Source organism: Eurytemora carolleeae, unplaced genomic scaffold (assembly GCF_000591075.1).
Source record: "Eurytemora carolleeae unplaced genomic scaffold, Eaff_2.0 scaffold59, whole genome shotgun sequence".
Taxonomy (NCBI): Eukaryota; Metazoa; Arthropoda; class Copepoda; order Calanoida; family Temoridae; genus Eurytemora; species Eurytemora carolleeae.
Window position 1 is genome coordinate 108207 of NW_019396064.1, and position 19636 is coordinate 127842.

The 19636-nt window shown below is 30.9% G+C and overlaps 1 protein-coding gene across 2 annotated transcripts in view; it reads right to left on the reverse strand.

Annotated features, from left to right (window-relative positions):
* The window catches only part of LOC111709329 (sodium/hydrogen exchanger 9B1), a 48143-nt gene that overhangs the window by 21597 nt on the left and 6910 nt on the right, over positions 1-19636 (reverse strand). For both annotated transcript variants that reach the window (XM_023482974.1, XM_023482981.1), the window contains exons 2-3: positions 6806-6900; positions 2451-2530 (exon numbers count right to left, since the gene is read on the reverse strand). In XM_023482974.1, coding sequence (XP_023338742.1) covers positions 2451-2530; positions 6806-6874 — 149 coding nt within the window. In that variant the 5' untranslated portion in view covers positions 6875-6900. The remainder of the gene's footprint in view (positions 1-2450; positions 2531-6805; positions 6901-19636) is intronic.

Below are 19636 nucleotides of genomic sequence, written 5' to 3' on the forward strand. Positions count from 1 at the left end.
TTTGGGGTCGTCTTTACAGTCTCAATATTTGTGGGTAACCGGCCTTGGATGTTCACGTTTCCCGGCCGAATTGTATATATCTCTTTTAGAAATTGTAAAAAGAAATGATTTTGGTACAATTCAGTAAAGGATAAAAAATAAATCTTGGTTTCATCAATTCAAAGATAACCATAAACATAGAAACTAACTGTTTACATATTTCAATTTTCACTAGCAGAGCAGTGAACTTTAACTTGGTTTTCTATAAATGTAAAAATGTGTTAGGGCTTTTTTATCATTAATATTATGTTGTATAATTTGTGTATCAATATGTATATTCTTGGAAGATTATAGAAACACTGCCGAGTGAAAGAATGTAGAATAAAGTCCTAAATCTGAAAATTTCCAGATCTTCTGCACTTTTTCCAGATATATTCTAGTCAAATCTAACAGAAAATATTAATTGGGTTGGTTTAAACTAGTAAATCTTGGATACGTCAGAGTACAACTCAAATAAATGTGATTCTTGGAATTGAAAAATCAAAGAAGTTTAAGCGTTCTATAGCTGTTATCTTTTATTTGGTAAACAAACAAAAGTGGTGATGGACCCCAGCCCACTTACCATCATTTAAAAGGTCCTTTAATTTTTTTTGTGAACTTACACAATTTAAATAATTGGTACAATTAAATTAGACCTTCAGACTATAGTTCATCAGAATATTCTGTTGCATGAAGTAGACCTACCATAACTATACTCCATACACGTAATTTCCACTCTCAAAGGGACTGTCGGCGGAATTTCAAGTTTACGCCCGATTGACAATGGTACCCTTTAAACCTTCATCGATTTAACGGATAATTTTGCCGGCTTTTTTTGTCTTGAAAAAATATGATTTCTTTCATTTACTTCCTTTTCTATTGCTGCATAAAGTGTGAATCTCACATGGTCACATGCCATAATTCCACTCTACAAATAGAGTTAAGTTAAACTTAACTTTAGTTCTTTTGATATAGCGTGGATCTATAACCACATATTACAAAGACGACTTGCATTTCATTCAGATTCATATTTAAACCAGTTGCATGATCCGAGCCAGTGCAACATGTACTGTATATGCATTCAGTCGTACTCCCCAGTCTGGTCTACCGATTGCGGAGTAGACTTTCTTTATGGAACACATGTAGCCTGGCAAGATTACAGTGCACAAACAACCATGTCACATTTGTAAATACCCTTGTCAACCATTAACTTTATTATTTCAAGAACAGTCACTTTTAATGGATGTATTAAACCCCATGGAACCGAGGTTGGATTCAGACCGAATAAGTTGACGATATTGAACCTCAGAACTCAGAACTATTGTAAATATTTGTTCAAGAGGTTCAGGTTTATCTGCAATCTATGCAAACCAACCTTCAAACTGAATCAATTTATTCATTTGAAATTAAAATATCTCATACGGGAATTGAGTCTTTGCCACTAACTCTAATGATACCTATTTCTTCGCAACTAAAAATATCATGACTTTGTGGCATAGACTCAGTTCCTGTGGCAAAGATTTCTTTTTACATCAGAGCCAAATTGATGAAAACCATATTCTGTAATAATATTTAGTATGTCTTGTACTTTATTATTCATGCTTACATCATAGTATATTGCCTTATAGCCTTGCTTTAAAGTAATTATCGAGTTATAATGTTTAATTAGCACTTTATGAGAACATTATAGCACTTAATATTAATTGGTTTCCGGTTTTGCTGAAACAAAGGAATTGAGTTTTTGCCACAAACTCTGATTTTCTAATTTCAATATCGCTGCAACCCAGGGAGTAAGAAATAGAAGGGAGATATAACTGACGCGGTTCGCCCTACCATATGATAATGCAAGCTTTGCAGACGAGTACTCCATTTGTATAAGAAATATTTGTCTGATGTACAATTACTGTGTATACAATAACTTATTCTGAATATTTCTTATACAAATGAAGTACCGTATGCAAAGAATGTATAATCATATGGTAGGGCGAACCGCGTCAGTTATATCTCCCTTCTATTCCTTACTCCCTGCTGCACCCCAATGTTGCAGACCTTTGAAATTTCAAACTATGAATGCTATTAGATCAAGTAAGTTTGAAATATTAGAGATTTATATCATCAGGTTGCAAAAATATATAGATTACAAAAATTGAATTTGTGGCAAAGACTCAATTCTTTTAGAATATTTTTTTAAAAGGGGAAAAAATCTTTCCAAAAACTTTTTAGCAAGGCGGACCAAATATTTTAGTGTTATTTGGAATAATTTTTATTTCAAATTAATTCGGGGAAATTTCTGAATCTTTCCAAATCCTGTCTTTAAATATTTCAATGGTTTATTTAAATATTGCCAATGTATACTCTAAATCTATAATATGATTTATTTATATAATATCACTTTTGATCAAATAAATAAACAAAACGTTTTAAATTCCTACCTAAGACCATTAGAATGAGCCCCACCATGTTGCTGATCCTCAGACTTGAAGTTCGGATTATCCATCGTCTTCGTCAGATGCTGAAATTAAATTTCATGTCGTCTTCTTTTCAAAATGGCGAATTGTTTTTTGATATAATGTTAATAAGAACTGCAGAGATTATCGACCTGAAATCAATTAAGTACGTACAAATTGTAAACAAATATTTGATAAAATATCAGAAAATCAAATTAGATTTCCACAAGTTTAAAAACATAAGATATATATATATGCCAGGACAAGGAAAACTTTAACAGGAAACGTTGATTAAAATTTCTACATTGCATGAGCATCACTAACTTAAGTTCTTAACATATCATATTTCTAACTTTATATATGTTTCTGTACGACGAGCTGTCAATGAAACTGAATCATGGGTGTGTCACCATAAATACAATTATTCTTTTTACTTTCGTCATAATTAACCTTCGAGATAAAAATTGTTTCGTCATGGTTCGGATTATTTTCAAAACTCAACCATTCATTGATAATTGAACATTTCACTTTCAAACTATATTAGACAAACGGATAAGATAAAATTCAAGCAACGCCACGACTTTGCGACTTCTTAGTTCTCTAGTTTTAATTTTACGCACAAGTTTTATGAGAAGATCAATTTTATTCAAATACTTAAAAGCTAAGAAATTCATAACATTTTTTTCTGTAAACATTTAAGATTTCAATCTAACTTGTCATTTACTATAGTTTAACACTCGATTTGCTTACGTTACCAGTTACCTTTAATCTAAACTTAAACATTGCAATTCTATTTGTTTTCTCACCAAATCATTTTCACTGATTAGACCATATATCTGAACTCACAAAAACGCCGGAAAAACTATGATATTAATATTATTATGAGTTTGACTGTTTGTGTATTGGCGTAACCACCTTTGTTTTAACACTAAAAAACTATAACGTTCAGGTCTAATAACTTCTCCGGTTGTATTGGTTCCATTGGTTTCATATATCAGATTGACCGCGACACGCTGCTATCTACCTTTCAAACCTGCTAGGTTGAGGAGAGGGGGGTAAGATATTGGGGAGGGTTTATTTTTATACAGGGTGACCCACAAAGGATGAGACTGTAAAGTCAACCAAAAACTAATAATATGACGATTTTAAGCTAGATTTTTAGTTTCTGCATACAATTGAGTATTTTGAGGGTTTACATAATGAGTAAGTACAGAAATAAACCAGTGTCTGAATTTAATGAATTTAAGCCACGTCTTAACTGCCCCAAAAACCAGTTTTATTTGACCGCAGGCTTAAATCTTGAAATTTTTACAAATTTAAGTGGAACCAACCAATTGAGTTGTGGCTTAAATTTAAACCGCGGCTCAAATTCTTTAAATTCGGCCTCAGTTCTGTGTCCGAATTTAATGAATTTAAGCCGCGTCTCAAATCCCCCCAAAACCGGTTTCGATTGAGCGCCGGATTAAATCTTGAAAAATTCAATACAATTTTAAGTGGAAGAAACAATATTTGATCCGCGGCTTAAATTTAAGCCGCGGCTCAAATTCTTTAAATTCGGCCTCTGGCCTACAAGGAAACCTAAATGCAAGAAAAGGGACTAAAAACATTCCGTACAATCGTTTCTGAAGTCTCATCCTTTGTGGGTAACCCTGTGAATAACCCTCTCTAGAATATATTATAATATATATCAAAGAAACGTTTGCGTGTACCCCGCTTGTGTTATTTGGTGCAGCATCAAGTTCAAACTTTGAATTTCAGAATTTACCTAAAATATTTTTCGCGAATAATAATCTGTTTTCCTTATCCTCTTAAGTTCAGTGGAAATTTCCCAGATTACTTTAAGTTATGACCCCCCCCCCCTTCCCCCCCCTCACTACAGTAGCTGCGTGATGCGTCTACCAATTGTTAATAAAGATTCTTATAAAGATTTCAGTGCGGAAATAACGATTAAAAAAATAAAAATGAAGAAAATATATGAAGTTTGGATTTCGTATCCCGCCCTAACTAACCAGGACTAGGTGAGTTTTGTTGGTTTCTTATATTAAAATTTATCAATAATAAAGGAAATGAGTCTTTGCCACAAACTCGGATTTTCTCATCTTTTTTTGGGGCGTCAAACCTTATAGAAATTCCACCTAAAGAAACTGCTACGTATAGCCACATGGCGTATTTTCCGGGAGACCATTTTTTATATTTTTGAGAATTAAACGTTTTTATAAAACATTGTAGCTTATCATTATCATTATCATAATTACTATTTTTTTTAAATACCTTAGACATTAAAGGAGCCAAATAGTTTAATACGTACATTTGTACTGCTCTCTATTGAGTTTAAGGTCCCCCATGGATTTTATTATGTACTGACAACAAAAATGAATGATTATATGGTTATACATAAAATTGCGTGTTACTATTAAAAAAGATATTTAATAAAAATGCTATCTACAGTTTTATTTAAAAAAAAAAATCTTAAAAGTATAAAAAAGTTCTCCAGTAATGCTAATATGATTTCATAAAATTCCGTTTTACCATTTAAATAAAAGGATTTTATGAAAACTATATCTACTTTACACTGTGCCCGGAGAGTAACATAGGCTAAACAAAAGTATTGAGTCTTTGCCACAAACTTTTAAAATTTCTTTATCTTTGCAACCTGATGGTGTAAACTTTTTACATTCCAAACTTAGATTATTTGATCTAACAGAATTCATAGTTTGAAATATTTAAGGTTTGCAGCATTGGGTTGCAAAGATGATTATTTAATTTCTCAAAAATATAAAAAATGTTCTCCCGGAAAATACCCCTTGTTGCTATACGTAGCGGTTTCTATAAGTTGAATTTCTATAAGGTTTGACGCCTTTTTTTGGACCCAAATGTCGTAGACCTTAGATATTTCCAACTGCACGAATTCTATTAATTCGAATAATCTGAGTTTGAAATGTCTAAGGTTAGTACGCTTACTAATAAGTTGCAAATATATAAGAATTATAAAATTCAATTTCTTTGAAGACGAGTATTTTAAAACTGTTTTATTTAAAACGCATCTGCTGACAAAAAAAGTCTAAAAGTTATAAGCGATTTATTCATGTTTATTCGTTCAAATTGTATTCGAAACTCGAAAGTTGCAGCTTTTCAGGACAATTGGACCGTACAGTTAAACCAAGAGATCACATTTTAACCTTCCCTCTCCGTTTTCAATCACGATAAATATATTCTTACAGATAGATCTGATTTTCTTTATCTTTGCAAGCGCAGCCCAATGTCATAAACCTCTGAAATTTCAAACCATGAATTATGTTTAAATAAATAGTTTTAAAAAACAAGGGTTTACAACATCAGGTTACAAATATATAGGTATGAGAAAATTTGATTTTGTGACAAATACTCAGTTTCTTTTGAAGATGCGAACTTTTGTTCCGGATATCATGTAAGCATCCATTTGTGCTAGAAAATAGGCACTATAAGTGTTCTGAGATATGTTTAGTGTCCAAACTAAAATATCTCTCAGCACTTTGCCAACACTAATAAAAAGAAACTAATTCCAGTTTTTTTAACAAAAATACAAAGTGAATTTTTGTTAAATCCTAATCCATTAATGTACAAACAATTGCAAAAAGTGTAAAACATAAAAGAAATTAATTAAAAAAGAATAAATATGTAAAAAAAGTACGACTCAAAAGATTAAAGTTGTAGTTTTAAATGAATATAATTTTTTTTTTCTGCATAAAGAAAACTTAAACTTCTGTTAAAAACTCCCTAAATTGGATTACAAAAGAAAGACTTTTGAACTTTTTTTACACAATATATTCTTTTTTTTGTGATTTTTTGACAGCTTTTGTAAACAAAATTTGTATTGTAACAGACATGTAATATTTTCCTTCTATTAACAACTTTTACAATGATACAAAGTTAATTTTCTTGTTTGGCCGCCTGTAAAACTTATAAAAAATGCTGATCAATTTAAAATAATGCTAAAAGCTTTTTTATGACATCTTTTTTAGAAATCTTTTTTTTTTAAAATTTAACAGTAATAGCATATTGATATTATATTATTAGCGCCAAAAATATGACGAACATAATTTAAAAGATTGTACAACGAGAGTTTGAATTTATACATTATTTTACATTTCTGTTTGAATTGGCGCATTTTCAAAAGTTATAAATAACGACATTTTTTACGGATACAATGATACATATTTGACGCTCCATAACATGGGCCAGAAGGTCATGTAAGTTGCAAGAAAAATTGGGCCTAATCGGTTCAGCCGTTTTGACGTTTATCGGATACAGACAGAGAAACAAATGAACTAGTCAAATCAATATATATATATATAACTTACTGTGGTTTGCTGGCAGTCGTCTTCGTTATTTTGGTTCCAGCTGATCTGGTCGGAGCAAACCAGATGCATCGGTATCAATCAATCAATCACCAAACCTAAGCAACAAATCAATCAATAAGTGATCAGTACTTTGCCACATCCGTATTCACAGCTAGTATGTGCATTAAGTTGGTTTGTTGTCTAATTTTTTTTCAAGGTCCAAATTTAGCATCCATATATAAATTTGGCTTGTCTGTTTGTCTGTTTGTATCCAATAAACGTCAAAACGGCTGAACCGATCGGGCCCAAATTTTTGTGGCACCTCGCGTTATCCCAAAGAAGGTTTATGAATGATAAAAATTAAAAAAAAAAAGTGTTTTAAAGGTTTTTAATTTTGTAAACAAATTTAAATTCTTGAAAATCCGCGAATTATTTTTAAAAAATCCACAAAATTTTTTTCTTCTTTGTTTTTAAATGTAAACAAAAAGAACATGTTCACAATTTAAATAGAAGATGCCCTAAAGCCCTAAAACCCTAGTAATTTAAAAAAGCCAATTATTTCAAAATAGTTTTTTTTTAACATTTGCCTTTCTTAGACTATAACAAATTTTGGAACCCGGCAAAAATATGTGCAAAAATAATTGTTTTAAATTTTTTTGTTCAAGGATACAAATTTTTGCTTAGTGTTAATTAAAGGATTCAAGTTTTTTTCGGGGACATCAGGGACGCTACTGCAGAGATTATTAATAAAGCATTCAACGCTGTTTTTGAAGACCTTAAAGACGGCAATTGAGACTTTAATTAGGCCAACTGTGAGCTTTATGATCAGACAAAAAAAGTTAATTTAATTTTTTTTTGAATCTCTGATTTTAATTAGATATATTTTCGAAGAAAATATCTAAGTCTAACAATTGATTCAAAAATACTGAATCATTTTTACTAAATCATTCATTGCATAAAAGTTGAATAATATCATATTATATATTCTTAGCCGGGAATGAATTATGCAATTATGCCATGTGTTGTTTTTTTTTTCAATACAATGTCAAACAATATTTGCATATTATGGAAAATTAGCTTTCAATTAAAACTTCAACCCAGATAAAAAATATTCCAGACCAAGGTTATAATGCAAGGAAAGTTAATTTCCGTTGCGTATACTCTGCGCATATATTGAAACCAGTTATCTCTGGGCGGAATTTGTAAATAAGAATAGATGCATCAGTGTTCGTTTAGTATCCGATGAGGATAAAAGCATTGAAATTTGATAATTCACATAATAGTTTCCTTCTGACCAAAATATTTCATTGTTTTTTTTTTATGTGAAAGATGGATCCCATGTCAGGCTGTGACATCCGTCTTGGGGTTACATTACCGCCCAACAGCACTGCAGAACAAAATATGTGTACACCTCTGAAATAACTTTCCTTGCATTATAACCTTGTTCCTGACCATTGTTTAAAAGAAAATTCTTGAAACTGTTTCATTTTCCATGAGTTCAAGAAATATTTGATTTCTGTAAAATAAAACTTGATTAGGAATATTTAAATGTTTGTCACTGTCCAGAGACCAATGAAGTGAGTACTTTTGATTTGTGAATCTTTGGATTAAAGGGAGTGACCGGCTATGTAAGGTAGTTAAACTGAGTATATGCAGTGTTGTGGAAAACTTCTTTAGGATTCATTTGAGACATGTTTCACTTTTTAAAAGTCTGTAAATCCTGAGTTTGAGCGCAAATTCGACGTTCAAACTCCTGATTTGGGGTGGACACGCTTTCAGAATTAGTTTTTTTTAAATTATTAATTAACGACGACATTAAATGTAAAAATATTCTACAATAAACTACAGACGTCATGTTTAGGAACATTTTGAGAAAAGAAAAATTAATCTTATCATCGAAAATAAGTAATCTTGTTCAATTATTAGTTTCTATTATCTCATTATTCTAGTTTCTCGTTATTCACAAAGATGTTCGCAGATTTTCTATAATTATTATTGAAAAGACGACATTTAAAGAATTTGAAGAAATCTGCGAATAAAGTCAAAGAAAATTAGAAATTCAATATAATAATGAAAACGAAATAATCGATTTTAGCATTGATTTATTGACAAATTTCTTTTGAGAAATATGTTCCTAGCCATCTAATTAGATTACTGTATAATTTTTACTTTATTTTTCGTTGTCGTTATTTAATAATTTAAAAAATGCTAATTCTGAAAGCGTATCGACCCCCAAATCAGGAGTTTTGAACGTCGAATTTGCGCTCAAGCTCAGGATTTACAGATCTTTAAAAAGTGAAATATGTCTCAAATGAATCCTCAAGAAGTTTTCGACAACACTGCATGCTCAGTTCAATTGCCTTACATAGCCGGTCACTCCCTTTAAGCATTAATCTCCATCTTCTGCAGATCTAGGGATTTACTTAAATTCCTATTCGATGTCCCGTGATGGTCCTACTCTGAAGGAATTCATGATAAAGCATTTTATTTAGGAATTAATTTAAAATTGCCCACATTGGTTCTCGAGTGTTCGATCTAAGAATTGATTTGGCTAATTACTATTGTGAAAGGGTTTTCTACATCTCACCTTGCAAGTTTTTATCACCAACGCCTAATGAGCAATCATTTTTTTATCTTATATTTGCATCATTTGGGTCAAACCCCAGACATCATTGATTTTCTTACGTTATTTGTTAAATTGAAAATTAAAAAATTGAATTAATTGTCTATCTTTTAATTATTTCAGGCAGGAAAAATGATGATAATATTGTTATCGAAATGCATATCAAGAACTGACAGTCTGTGTTTTTTCGAAGTTTGCGATTTCTTTAGAACTTGTTTAATTCATATGCAAATGTTAATTAAAGGTTGATGTTTTGAATTTCTAGTTTGTAATCTTTAAATAATTTCATAAAGGAATTGCAAGTCTTTGGAACAAAATCAAATATTTAAACCTCAATATTTTTAGAACTCGATGTTGTAAACTTTTGATATTTCAAACTCAGATTATTTGATCTAACAGAATTCAAAGTTTGAAATATCTAATGTCTGCAAAAGAACCTGTCAAATCATTCGTTGGGATGTTTAGAAAGATGAAAATTTCCCTGTATGATAATTGAAGGACTGCAGTATGGTTTTGGTGAATTATATTGGCGTACAAAGCCTAGGGGTGTCAGAAATGATTTTTTTTGCATATATATATATATATATATATATATAATATGCATGAATCACAGGAATTTGCTGCAGTCTAAGAGAAGGGGTTTTTGAAGAAATTAAATCATATTTTATATAATTTTTTTAAAAATCATTTCCATACATTATTTCTGTAAATATAAATTTTAAGTAATTTCGAAATTACAGAAAGAACTGAATAAGGTAGCAGATATTTATACAATTGTCATAAAACTCTCCAAAAAGATATATTCAATATTTATTCATTTTCAGAAGAAATTGTACGATCTTAGCTTGGTTAAAATATTCTAAAAGAAACTTACTAAAATTTAGAAAGTTTATCTTTCAGGCAAAGCTGGGTTTCCAAGGTAGTGTGTAAATAAAGATCTTAGTATATAAGGCTTCTTTCTTCCCCCCCCCCTTCTCAGCTAAATTTCACTACACACTACTTAAGGTTGAAAATACACGTGGTAAGTTCAATAAATACAGATTAAACCTAAATATATTCTTGGCTATGTTTTGTTAACATTATAGAAACAAACAATATTAATTTTTATTATAATCTAGATTGTTTCTTTTCTCAATATTTTTCTTTTTGTTTTATTCTTTATTGTGTTATTTTAACCTCTTTCCTTCTTGCATCCCCCCTTTGTTTTTTTAAATGTTTTTTTGCTTTTAATATGGAATCATCACAATTTTTTCCTCTATTCTTCATTTTATTCTTATGCTTATGTAGCCCCCCCCCCCTAAACCCTATTCCACCGACATATTTCAAACTTTTTTCTGTCTTTAGTTTTTTTTATTTGATATCCCGACTTTTACGCACTATTAGTAACCCAAGCCTGCCCTCTTCAAAATCTAGATTTTGCACATTTACAACTAGTTTCTCATTCTTTAGGTACCAACAATCATAAATTCATTTTTCTAAATTTTTTTATTTTTCTTTGAAATCAACTTTTTAATGTCAATTATTCATTTATTAATAAATTAATAAAATAATTAATCTGTCATAGAATGTCAAAAAAACATCAAATATAATTCCTTACTTTGACATTTTGCATTCTTACAGATAGAACTTTTATTACCCATTTGGATATTTACAGTTTTTTCTTTCATTTCATGGTTTCGTCAATGCTTTTGATCTTTGGTCGTTTCGTGTCATTAATTTTTATATTTTTTCTTTTGAGATTTACAATTTAAATAATTTTGGTTGAATCAAGGTTTGTGTTTTCTATAATGCTTTGCTGCAGAATCTAATATTGGACAATTTATTGAACATGGTTAGCCTTGGGCCCCAGGCCTCTTGGGTCTCCATACTATACAATCCACACTTTTATCCTCTTAATTTAAACTTAAACAATCTTCTTTCAAATTCAATAATTTCAACCTATTCCAGGTGTCCCCCCTAATGTTTTTTGGACGTAACTGAACAAATATTGGTTAAATTCTTTTACTTTTCTCTATTGCATGCCCCTCACGTTAAGGTGAAAGCGGGGATATTGCACCTTTTGCCTGAGTCATCAGGCATACTGCCTGAATGCCCTATTTTACGTCTACTAAACTAAATCTATATTTAGACCTGCTTACAGTCATTGGATTTCAACTTTGTATAGCTCTTTAGAAAGCCTTTAGTAAAAAGAAGCAAATTGTACAATTCTTCTATTGAAGTGTTAAACAGATTTTTTTCACAGACAAGACTCTATTCAGAGCTGAGAACTTTTGTGTTGTATTTCCATAATCTCGATATCCAGTATGGACACTTTTAATCGAATAAAGATTATATTATTCTTCAGATTAACAACTTGATCTTTATATCCACAACAAAATGTTCTGACTTGAGATGAATCCAATACCATTTTTTCTCGTGAAATTGAAAGAAAAAAGAATGGTGATATTTTAATCTTTGACTTTTTGATAACTTGACATTTTAAAGCTCTACAACCTTGCAGGTTAGAAAGATGGAATAGAAAGTTGACGTTCGTAAAGTTCATTTTCTGCTTTTGAATAATTCTTGCTATGCAAAGCATCTCTTTTTATTAAATTCTAAATGCTGATTTAGCATACTTTGATTTTCCTTTAATGTTTTGTAATTCTATTCTACAGGGTTATTCACAAAAAATAAGACTGTAAAGACGACCTGGAACTCTTTGTGTAAAACGATTAAGAGTTAAATTAAGTCTACTGCCTTGAAAATAGTCTTTTTATAGACTGTTAAAAGATTTGCAAAGATAAAAATAAGTTTGCAATTAGAATCGACATGTAAGGAAACATATAAGTAGACAGTAAACATTTCGTACTTTCGTTTCTAAGTCTCATCTTTTGTGGTAAACCCTGTAATTCTATTTCTAATTATATTCTATTTTATATCCTATTTTTATTACTGTTATGTTTCTATTACTATTCGTTTTCTATTCTATTCTGTTACTTTTCTTATTTCTATTTCTATTTTTATTCTATTTCTAGTTCTGTTCAATTTCTATTTCTATTTCTGGCTGATGAGAATAAGTTGAATAGAAGAGAATGAAACTCAGCAATTCTGTATTTCGAGGACTGCTGATTCAACGCCTCACAATTCCTGTCAAGGAGAATATGCAGGGTGCTTCGCGCCTCTTCTTATTTCGTTATAGTGAGACCCATCATACTGACGGAATGGCATTGTAGCATTTATTTAATGTTGCTTCAGGGCATTGAGAGTAATTGGTAGCTTAAATTAAAGATATTTAATAAAATAGATCTGCATAATGCTGTGCATTGCAGAAAATTGAGTTGTTTTATGTTCCTCCTCATATTCCATACTTTCATGGGTCTCACTTTAATTAATATTTTATCTGTGAACATGAAAAACACTTCGAAAGGATTTAGTTTTTACCCTAAATTCAAATTTTCAAATCCCTATTATTTCTCAACCGGATAGTGTAAACCTTATTTGATATGTAAACATTTCAAACTTATTTGATATAACATAATTCATGGGTTGAAAAATTTTATAGCCCGCGATTTAAAAGCTTCGGCTCGAGTCTTAATTCCTTAAACGCAGCTTTAAGACCCAATCTTAGACCCAACTCTGACGACAGCTTGTGTCACGTGATTGACAGCTGCGAGATCTTAGGCTCGACTTAAGGAGTTAGGCCCAATGAAAATAAAACCGACTTTGGTTGGTTTTCGTGAAGAATAAGGCTCAATGTTGGGTCTTATTCTCATCCAAACCCGGAATGCACCAATTCCAGCTATGAAAATCCGCCAAATACTACATTAAACTGGTTTTATGAACTAAACTCTGTTGAAAAATAGATGCAACTTAAATTCGAAAGCCCGAGCCGTAAATAAGGCTCAACAACAGCTTAGACCCGAGTCGTATTTTCTTGAATTTTTTAAATCGCCGGCTCAGGTCTACGAAGTTACAAAGATGTGTGGATTACAAAATCTGAGCTTGTGACACAGACTTAATTCCTTTACAAAGGTCTTTTAAGTTCTAAAGGTTAAGTTGGATGTTAAGTTTGAGAAAGGTTTAGTTTGGTGTTAAGTTTGAGAAAGGTTAAGTTGGATGTTAAGTTTGAGAAAGGTTTAGTTAGGTGTTAAGTTTGAGAAAGGTTTAGTTAGGTGTTAAGTTCGAGAGAGGTTTAGTTGGATGTTAAGTTTGAGAAAGGTTTAGTTTGGTGTTAAGTTTGAGAGAGGTTTAGTTGGATGTTAAGTTTGAGAAAGGTTTAGTTTGGTGTTAAGTTCGAGAGAGGTTTAGTTAGGTGTTAAGTTCGAGAGAGGTTTAGTTAGGTGTTAAGTTCGAGAGAGGTTTAGTTAGGTGTTAAGTTTGAGAAAGGTTTAGTTGGATGTTAAGTTTGATTAAGGTTTAGTTGGGTGTTAAGTTTGAGAGCGGTTTAGTTGGGTATTTAGCTTGAAGGAGGTTTAGTTGAGTTTTAAGTTTGACAGAGATTTAGATGGGTGTTGAGTTTCAGAGAGGTTTAGTTGAGTATTAAGTCTGAGAGAGGTTTTGTTGGGTGTTAAGTTTGAGAGAGGTTTAATTGGAAGTTAAGCTAAAGAGAGGTTTAGTTGGATGATAAACTTAACGAGAGGTAGGGTTGATTGTTAAGTTTGGAAGGTGTTTAGTTGGGTGTTAAGTTTGAAAGAGCTTTCGGAGGCAGTAAACCTATCTCAGCCTTTATGATGTAAAGGAAGATTTATCGTTTGCTATAACAGATTTCATTTCTCAATAGTTTATAAAACAATGATCAATTCTTTTTTTTGCAGTTTTCAATTCTGACTAAAATTTTAACAATTATTTCAAATTTCTTAGTTGATTAGTTTTTTGTTTACTAAACATAGAAAAAAATACTGGTTTTAGTATAGAAAATTGGAGACCCTGATTTTTTGTAACCTAACAATTCTAAAATATTTGGTTTGGTTAAATTTTCCAGGATTTCTTTTTATACTTAAGAGTTTGAAGATGTCCTGGGTGTATTGTTGAAGCTTACCCTGGCCTCCATCCTGCTCCTGGTCACGTGATTCTAGGAGGATGGAGGGAGGAGGGGGGTGGAGAGTCGAGGGGGATGGAGAGTCAAGAAGAGGAGTGGAGAGTGGAATATCTAAAAGATAACGAATTCCTAACGATAACGAGTCGTATCTTTAGTGTTATTTTCTTTGTGGATACAACTAGGGTTGCCATTTGCAATATGCGCAATAAAAAGGCAAAACTTGATCTGTCGTTTAGTTGCAAAGAAAAAATTGGAGCACCACAACAACTACAAAGTGTCTGCACTCTGCAGTGTGAACATTCACAACTACAAAGTATCACTGTGCAGTGTGCACATTCACAACTATAAAGTATTACTGTGCAATATGCACATTCACAACTACAAAGTATCACTCTGCAGTGTGCACATTCACAACTACAAAGTATCACTGTGCAGTGTGCACATTCACAACTATAAAGTATTACTTTGCAAGGAATCATTTTGAATTTAGCACACTAGATTACAATTTGCACTGTTTATACTTTTAGCCTCCATATTGTAAAATTTGACAATAATTAATAAAAATGCGATAAATTGTATTTAAAGAATCCTCTTATTTTTTGCTACTTAATCTTATACAATTTATACGCGTCAGCAGATCCAAGAAAAAAAGATAAAGAAAATGAAGAAAATATTTTCAAAATATATTCATGTGACGTGAAAACTTTCTACGTATTTATTTCTTTTCACAATGAATAACACTTATGTTTCCTTTAAAAACTATGAATTAATAATTCTATCAGATTTTTAGAGCATGATTCATTTTAAAAAATTTGAATTACTCCATTTCATATTTAAAGGAATGATTAAAGGGATTTTTTTTGTTCATTGGGACGAAAATATTTCTAGTTTCTAACCAAAAAGCTATTTCATTTTCCCCTGAAATCGTTTATTTTCCTAAATTCAGGGAGAAAAAAAATATCTCCAAATAAAAATGTCAAGGTAATATTCTGGATCAGATTCTTTATACAGTAAAATCCGAAATCCAATCTGTGATCTAGCTCCTTGGCTTCTTGGTCTGCACTTCAACTCATTTTCTCGGGGAAACTTTACAGTATCTGAGATAAACTTGGCCTAAAGTACTGATATAAAGGGTATAAAGGGTTATCCACAAAGGATGAGACTTCAGAGACTACTGTACGAATGTTGACCGTCAGTATTCTTTCACTTATGATTCCCTGCAACTGTTAACTGGTTTCTTTCTTCGCTGAATAATTAAATAAGCAAATTAAAGATAATAACCAAAGGAAAAGACATTAATTAACCTTGAAATAGTCACATCTAAAGATTTACATGTCATTTTTACAGTGTCCCTGTACCATAGTGATCCAAAGGTTGCAAATCAATGAGAATATTGCCAATTACTTGCAAAATACTAAAGTTAAAATCTTAAGGGCTTTACAGATCTCAAATATACATGATCATCATAGGTTACTAAAAAAGTATATGTTAGTTAGTGAGGTATAATCGAAGGCCAAGACATTGCGACACTTAAAAGTTGGCCCAGTCTAGAATTTTTTTTGGTCGTCTAGATCTATGTGATTCTACCACAAAATATTGTGGTTGAAAATTTCTGAACTTTGAGCTGATGATTTGAAGTTTATCATTAAACCTCCTCTAGTTGTTTCCGAAGAAGAACCATGGGCAAGTGGTAATACATGCAAAGATGACAATGCCCGATTCACAACGGTACCCTTAAAAGCGTTGTCTGGTCAAACTCAAGTATGAATCAAATATCAATGTTAATAATTTAAAAAATTAATTATGTTCTACAGAGGGGACTTGTGCGTCTAAAATCCGCCAAAAGCCGGTTTCAATTGAACGCCGGCTTAAATCTTGAAACAATGAATATGATTTAAAGTGGAACCAACCATATTTCAAGCCGCGGCTTAAATTAAAGCCGCGGCTCAAATTCTTTAAATTCGACCTCAGATAAAGGCTGTAAGGATACCGTTGTAAATCTGATATTGCCTTTTTATAGGGGGATACTTGAAATAATGTTTAAAAGGTACATGTTCCTTAAATAGAGGCACAACAAATTAAAAAAAATTAATTTTCAAAGAGAAGATTATGAATATCTCATGCTTTTAAGGAAACCGTCAAATTTCTTTGGGTTTTTCTTCCTTACTTTAACGATAAGAATATTATTGTTCTATATAACAGGGTGTATGCGAGAATATCATGATAAATCATAAATATTATAATTTTTATTAATAGTTTCTATATAATCCCATTGGTTTAGTACTGTAGACTGTAGAGAGAGAAAACATTGTATTTATATTTTCTATTCAATTATAGAACACCATGCTTAACCAATATGATAGATCGGATGAATAATGTTTAATGTATTTAGTCATGATCTAAAAACTAATGATTTTTTAAAAACAGATTTTTATGGTATTGTTTATGAAAAACGCTCTTTTTGGTTGGATTAAGATTTTTATTATTATATATTTGAGATCACTTTCCAAACCCAACGTTTAGGCTACGTTAATGGTATAAGATATCAATAATCTTCTCTTAGAAAGCTTTGAATTATTAGATCAAAAATAAGGAATGGTTAACCATCGAAGGAGTTGAGATTGCCACAAACTCCGACTTTGGTTGGATTAAGATTTTTATTATTGTATATTTGAGATCACTTTCCAAACCCAACGTTTAGGCTACGATAATGGTAAAAGATATCAATAATCTTCTCTTAGAAAGCTTTGAATTATTAGATCAAAAATAAGGAATGGTTAACCATCGAAGAAGTTGAGCCTTTGCCACAAACTCCGACTTACTAATCCTAATATCTTTCTACCCCAATCTCGTAGATCTTAAATATTTTAAACTATGAATTCTGTTACATCAAATAATATAAATTTGACATATTAAATGTTTACATCATCTGTTTGCAAAGGTATAGGGATTTTACTATGAGAGTAATTGTGGCGTAGACTCAATTACTTAAAGGGAGTGTTCGCGAAAAATTAAAGGTGGTATAGGCTTATGGCGAAAAATACGCGCTTTTGATCACTACTAATCTTACTTCTATCTGTTGCGCCGATAAGGAGAAAATTGTTAAAAACTACTTATACCGAAGAACGTAGCGTCCATACAAATTCAGAAAGTTGCAACATTCAACTCGGATCGTAAAAAAATCAATTTAATTCCAAACCAATCATTCAGGTATTAAAACCAATAGATTATTTTTCGATGCATTCGTAAATAGTTAATATTTCATATTTTAAAGCGTGAACGTGTTTAAAATTTTATTCGTTTCTTTACACACCTTTAAATAAAGATCTAAATGTCGTAATTCCAAATATTTCTTTAAAAATAAAAAATAAAGAAAAAGAAAAATGATGGAAAGGTTTAAAAGAATCCAGCTGCGTGGGTTTATATTTATCTAGTAGTGTGGGGAAGAACGTGCTTCAAGAGAAACCATTGAAAATATAATAAATGAGAATGTAAGTGATGCACTCCGACAAAACTTTACTTTACACCACTCAATATTTTTCAAATAAACCTAGATTAAACTTTGCATTTTTAAGAAGGTAATTAAAAAAAATGTTAAACATTTTAAATGGTATATCTGTGGTTCATTCCAAGACATGCAGAAAAACTTTATTCAAGAATTGCAATATTGCAGTAAACTTCGCAAAACCTGGATTCTTGGAATTTACTTCGATTTTTTTGTATCTTTCATAAAAAGGAAATGAACACTCGCTACAAATCCTTAATTATAATTCTTATATCTTAGAAACCTGATGTGATAAAAGTTTGAATTATATATATTATATTATCAAATATATTTTTCCTCATCATTTAAAATAAGGACATGTAGATTAGTAACGGCAAGGTATATTTAGAAATGATCATGTATATTTAGAAACGGACAGTATATTTAGATACGGCAAGGTATTTAGAAACTGCCAGTATATTTAATTAGAAACGGACAGTATATTTAGAAATTATCATGCATATTTAGAAACGGACAGTATATTTAGAAACGGCAAGGTATATTTAGAAACGGACAGTTTATTTGGAAACGGCAATGTATATTTAGAAATGATCATGTATATTTAGAAACGAACAGTGTATTTAGAAACAGCAAGGTATATTTAGAAACGGCAAGGTATATTTAGAAAAGGCAAGGTATATTTAGAAACGGCAAGGCATATTTAGAAACGGCCAAAAACTCATATTCTCTGATCCCATAACCTTTTAAAACATGATGGTGTTTACCTTTCACATTTAAATTTTAATTATTTGCTCTAAAAGAATTCATTCGGTGAAAACCAGAAACTGCAGAATATGAAAAGTAATTTCCTAAAATGTACTATGCATGCATAATCTCTCTGTTCTTACGGAAATAAAGAAATTAAATCTAAAATCAAATTATAATTTATGTATGTGACAGGAAATCGCATTTAGTGGAATATGTTTCAAAATTCAATTTAAATGAAAAAATCATTAATTCAATCAAATGATTTTTTTACATATTGGCAGGAATTTAAATCCACTTGTGTTTTTTTTTTTCTTTTTTTCATGGACTATAAATTTTGATAATGAAGCATTTCAACAATTTTTTTGTTTGTTTTTTGCTGGGATACATGTGTTTATATCCTTGGTCCGGACTAGGATAAAAAATTAAACAAAGTAAAATTATGATATGACAATTTTTGTGGAATTATGGATTCAAGAATTAATCAGTTTGTGTGTAAATTCTGGACAGTTCAATATATTGATTCTTAAAAGTCGAGATATTAGGATAAATATTAGCATAAAGTATCTAAAAATAGCAACCACGAACGGCACTGCTCATTTACGATACCTTTTTTTGGTCGATTTCTTTCTAATTTCTTTCCTTTGTTAAAGGAATTGAGTCTTTGCTACAAATTTTAAATTTTCTAATCACTATATCTTTGCGAAGACCTCAGATATTTCAAACTATGTATTCATATAATTTAAGTTTGAATTATTCAAGGTTTACACCATCAGGTTGCAAAGATATTTTAACTACATAATTTTAGTTTGCGACAAAGACTTCATTCCTTTTCTTCAAATATTAGTGTAGTTTTCCGTAAAATTTCCACGAAACAAATTCTTATTTCTGGTAGCTCCTGCACTTTCTCCGTTAATTGGATTTTTCTTGTGTTTTAAAGAAATGTTAAAATAACTGGCAAAG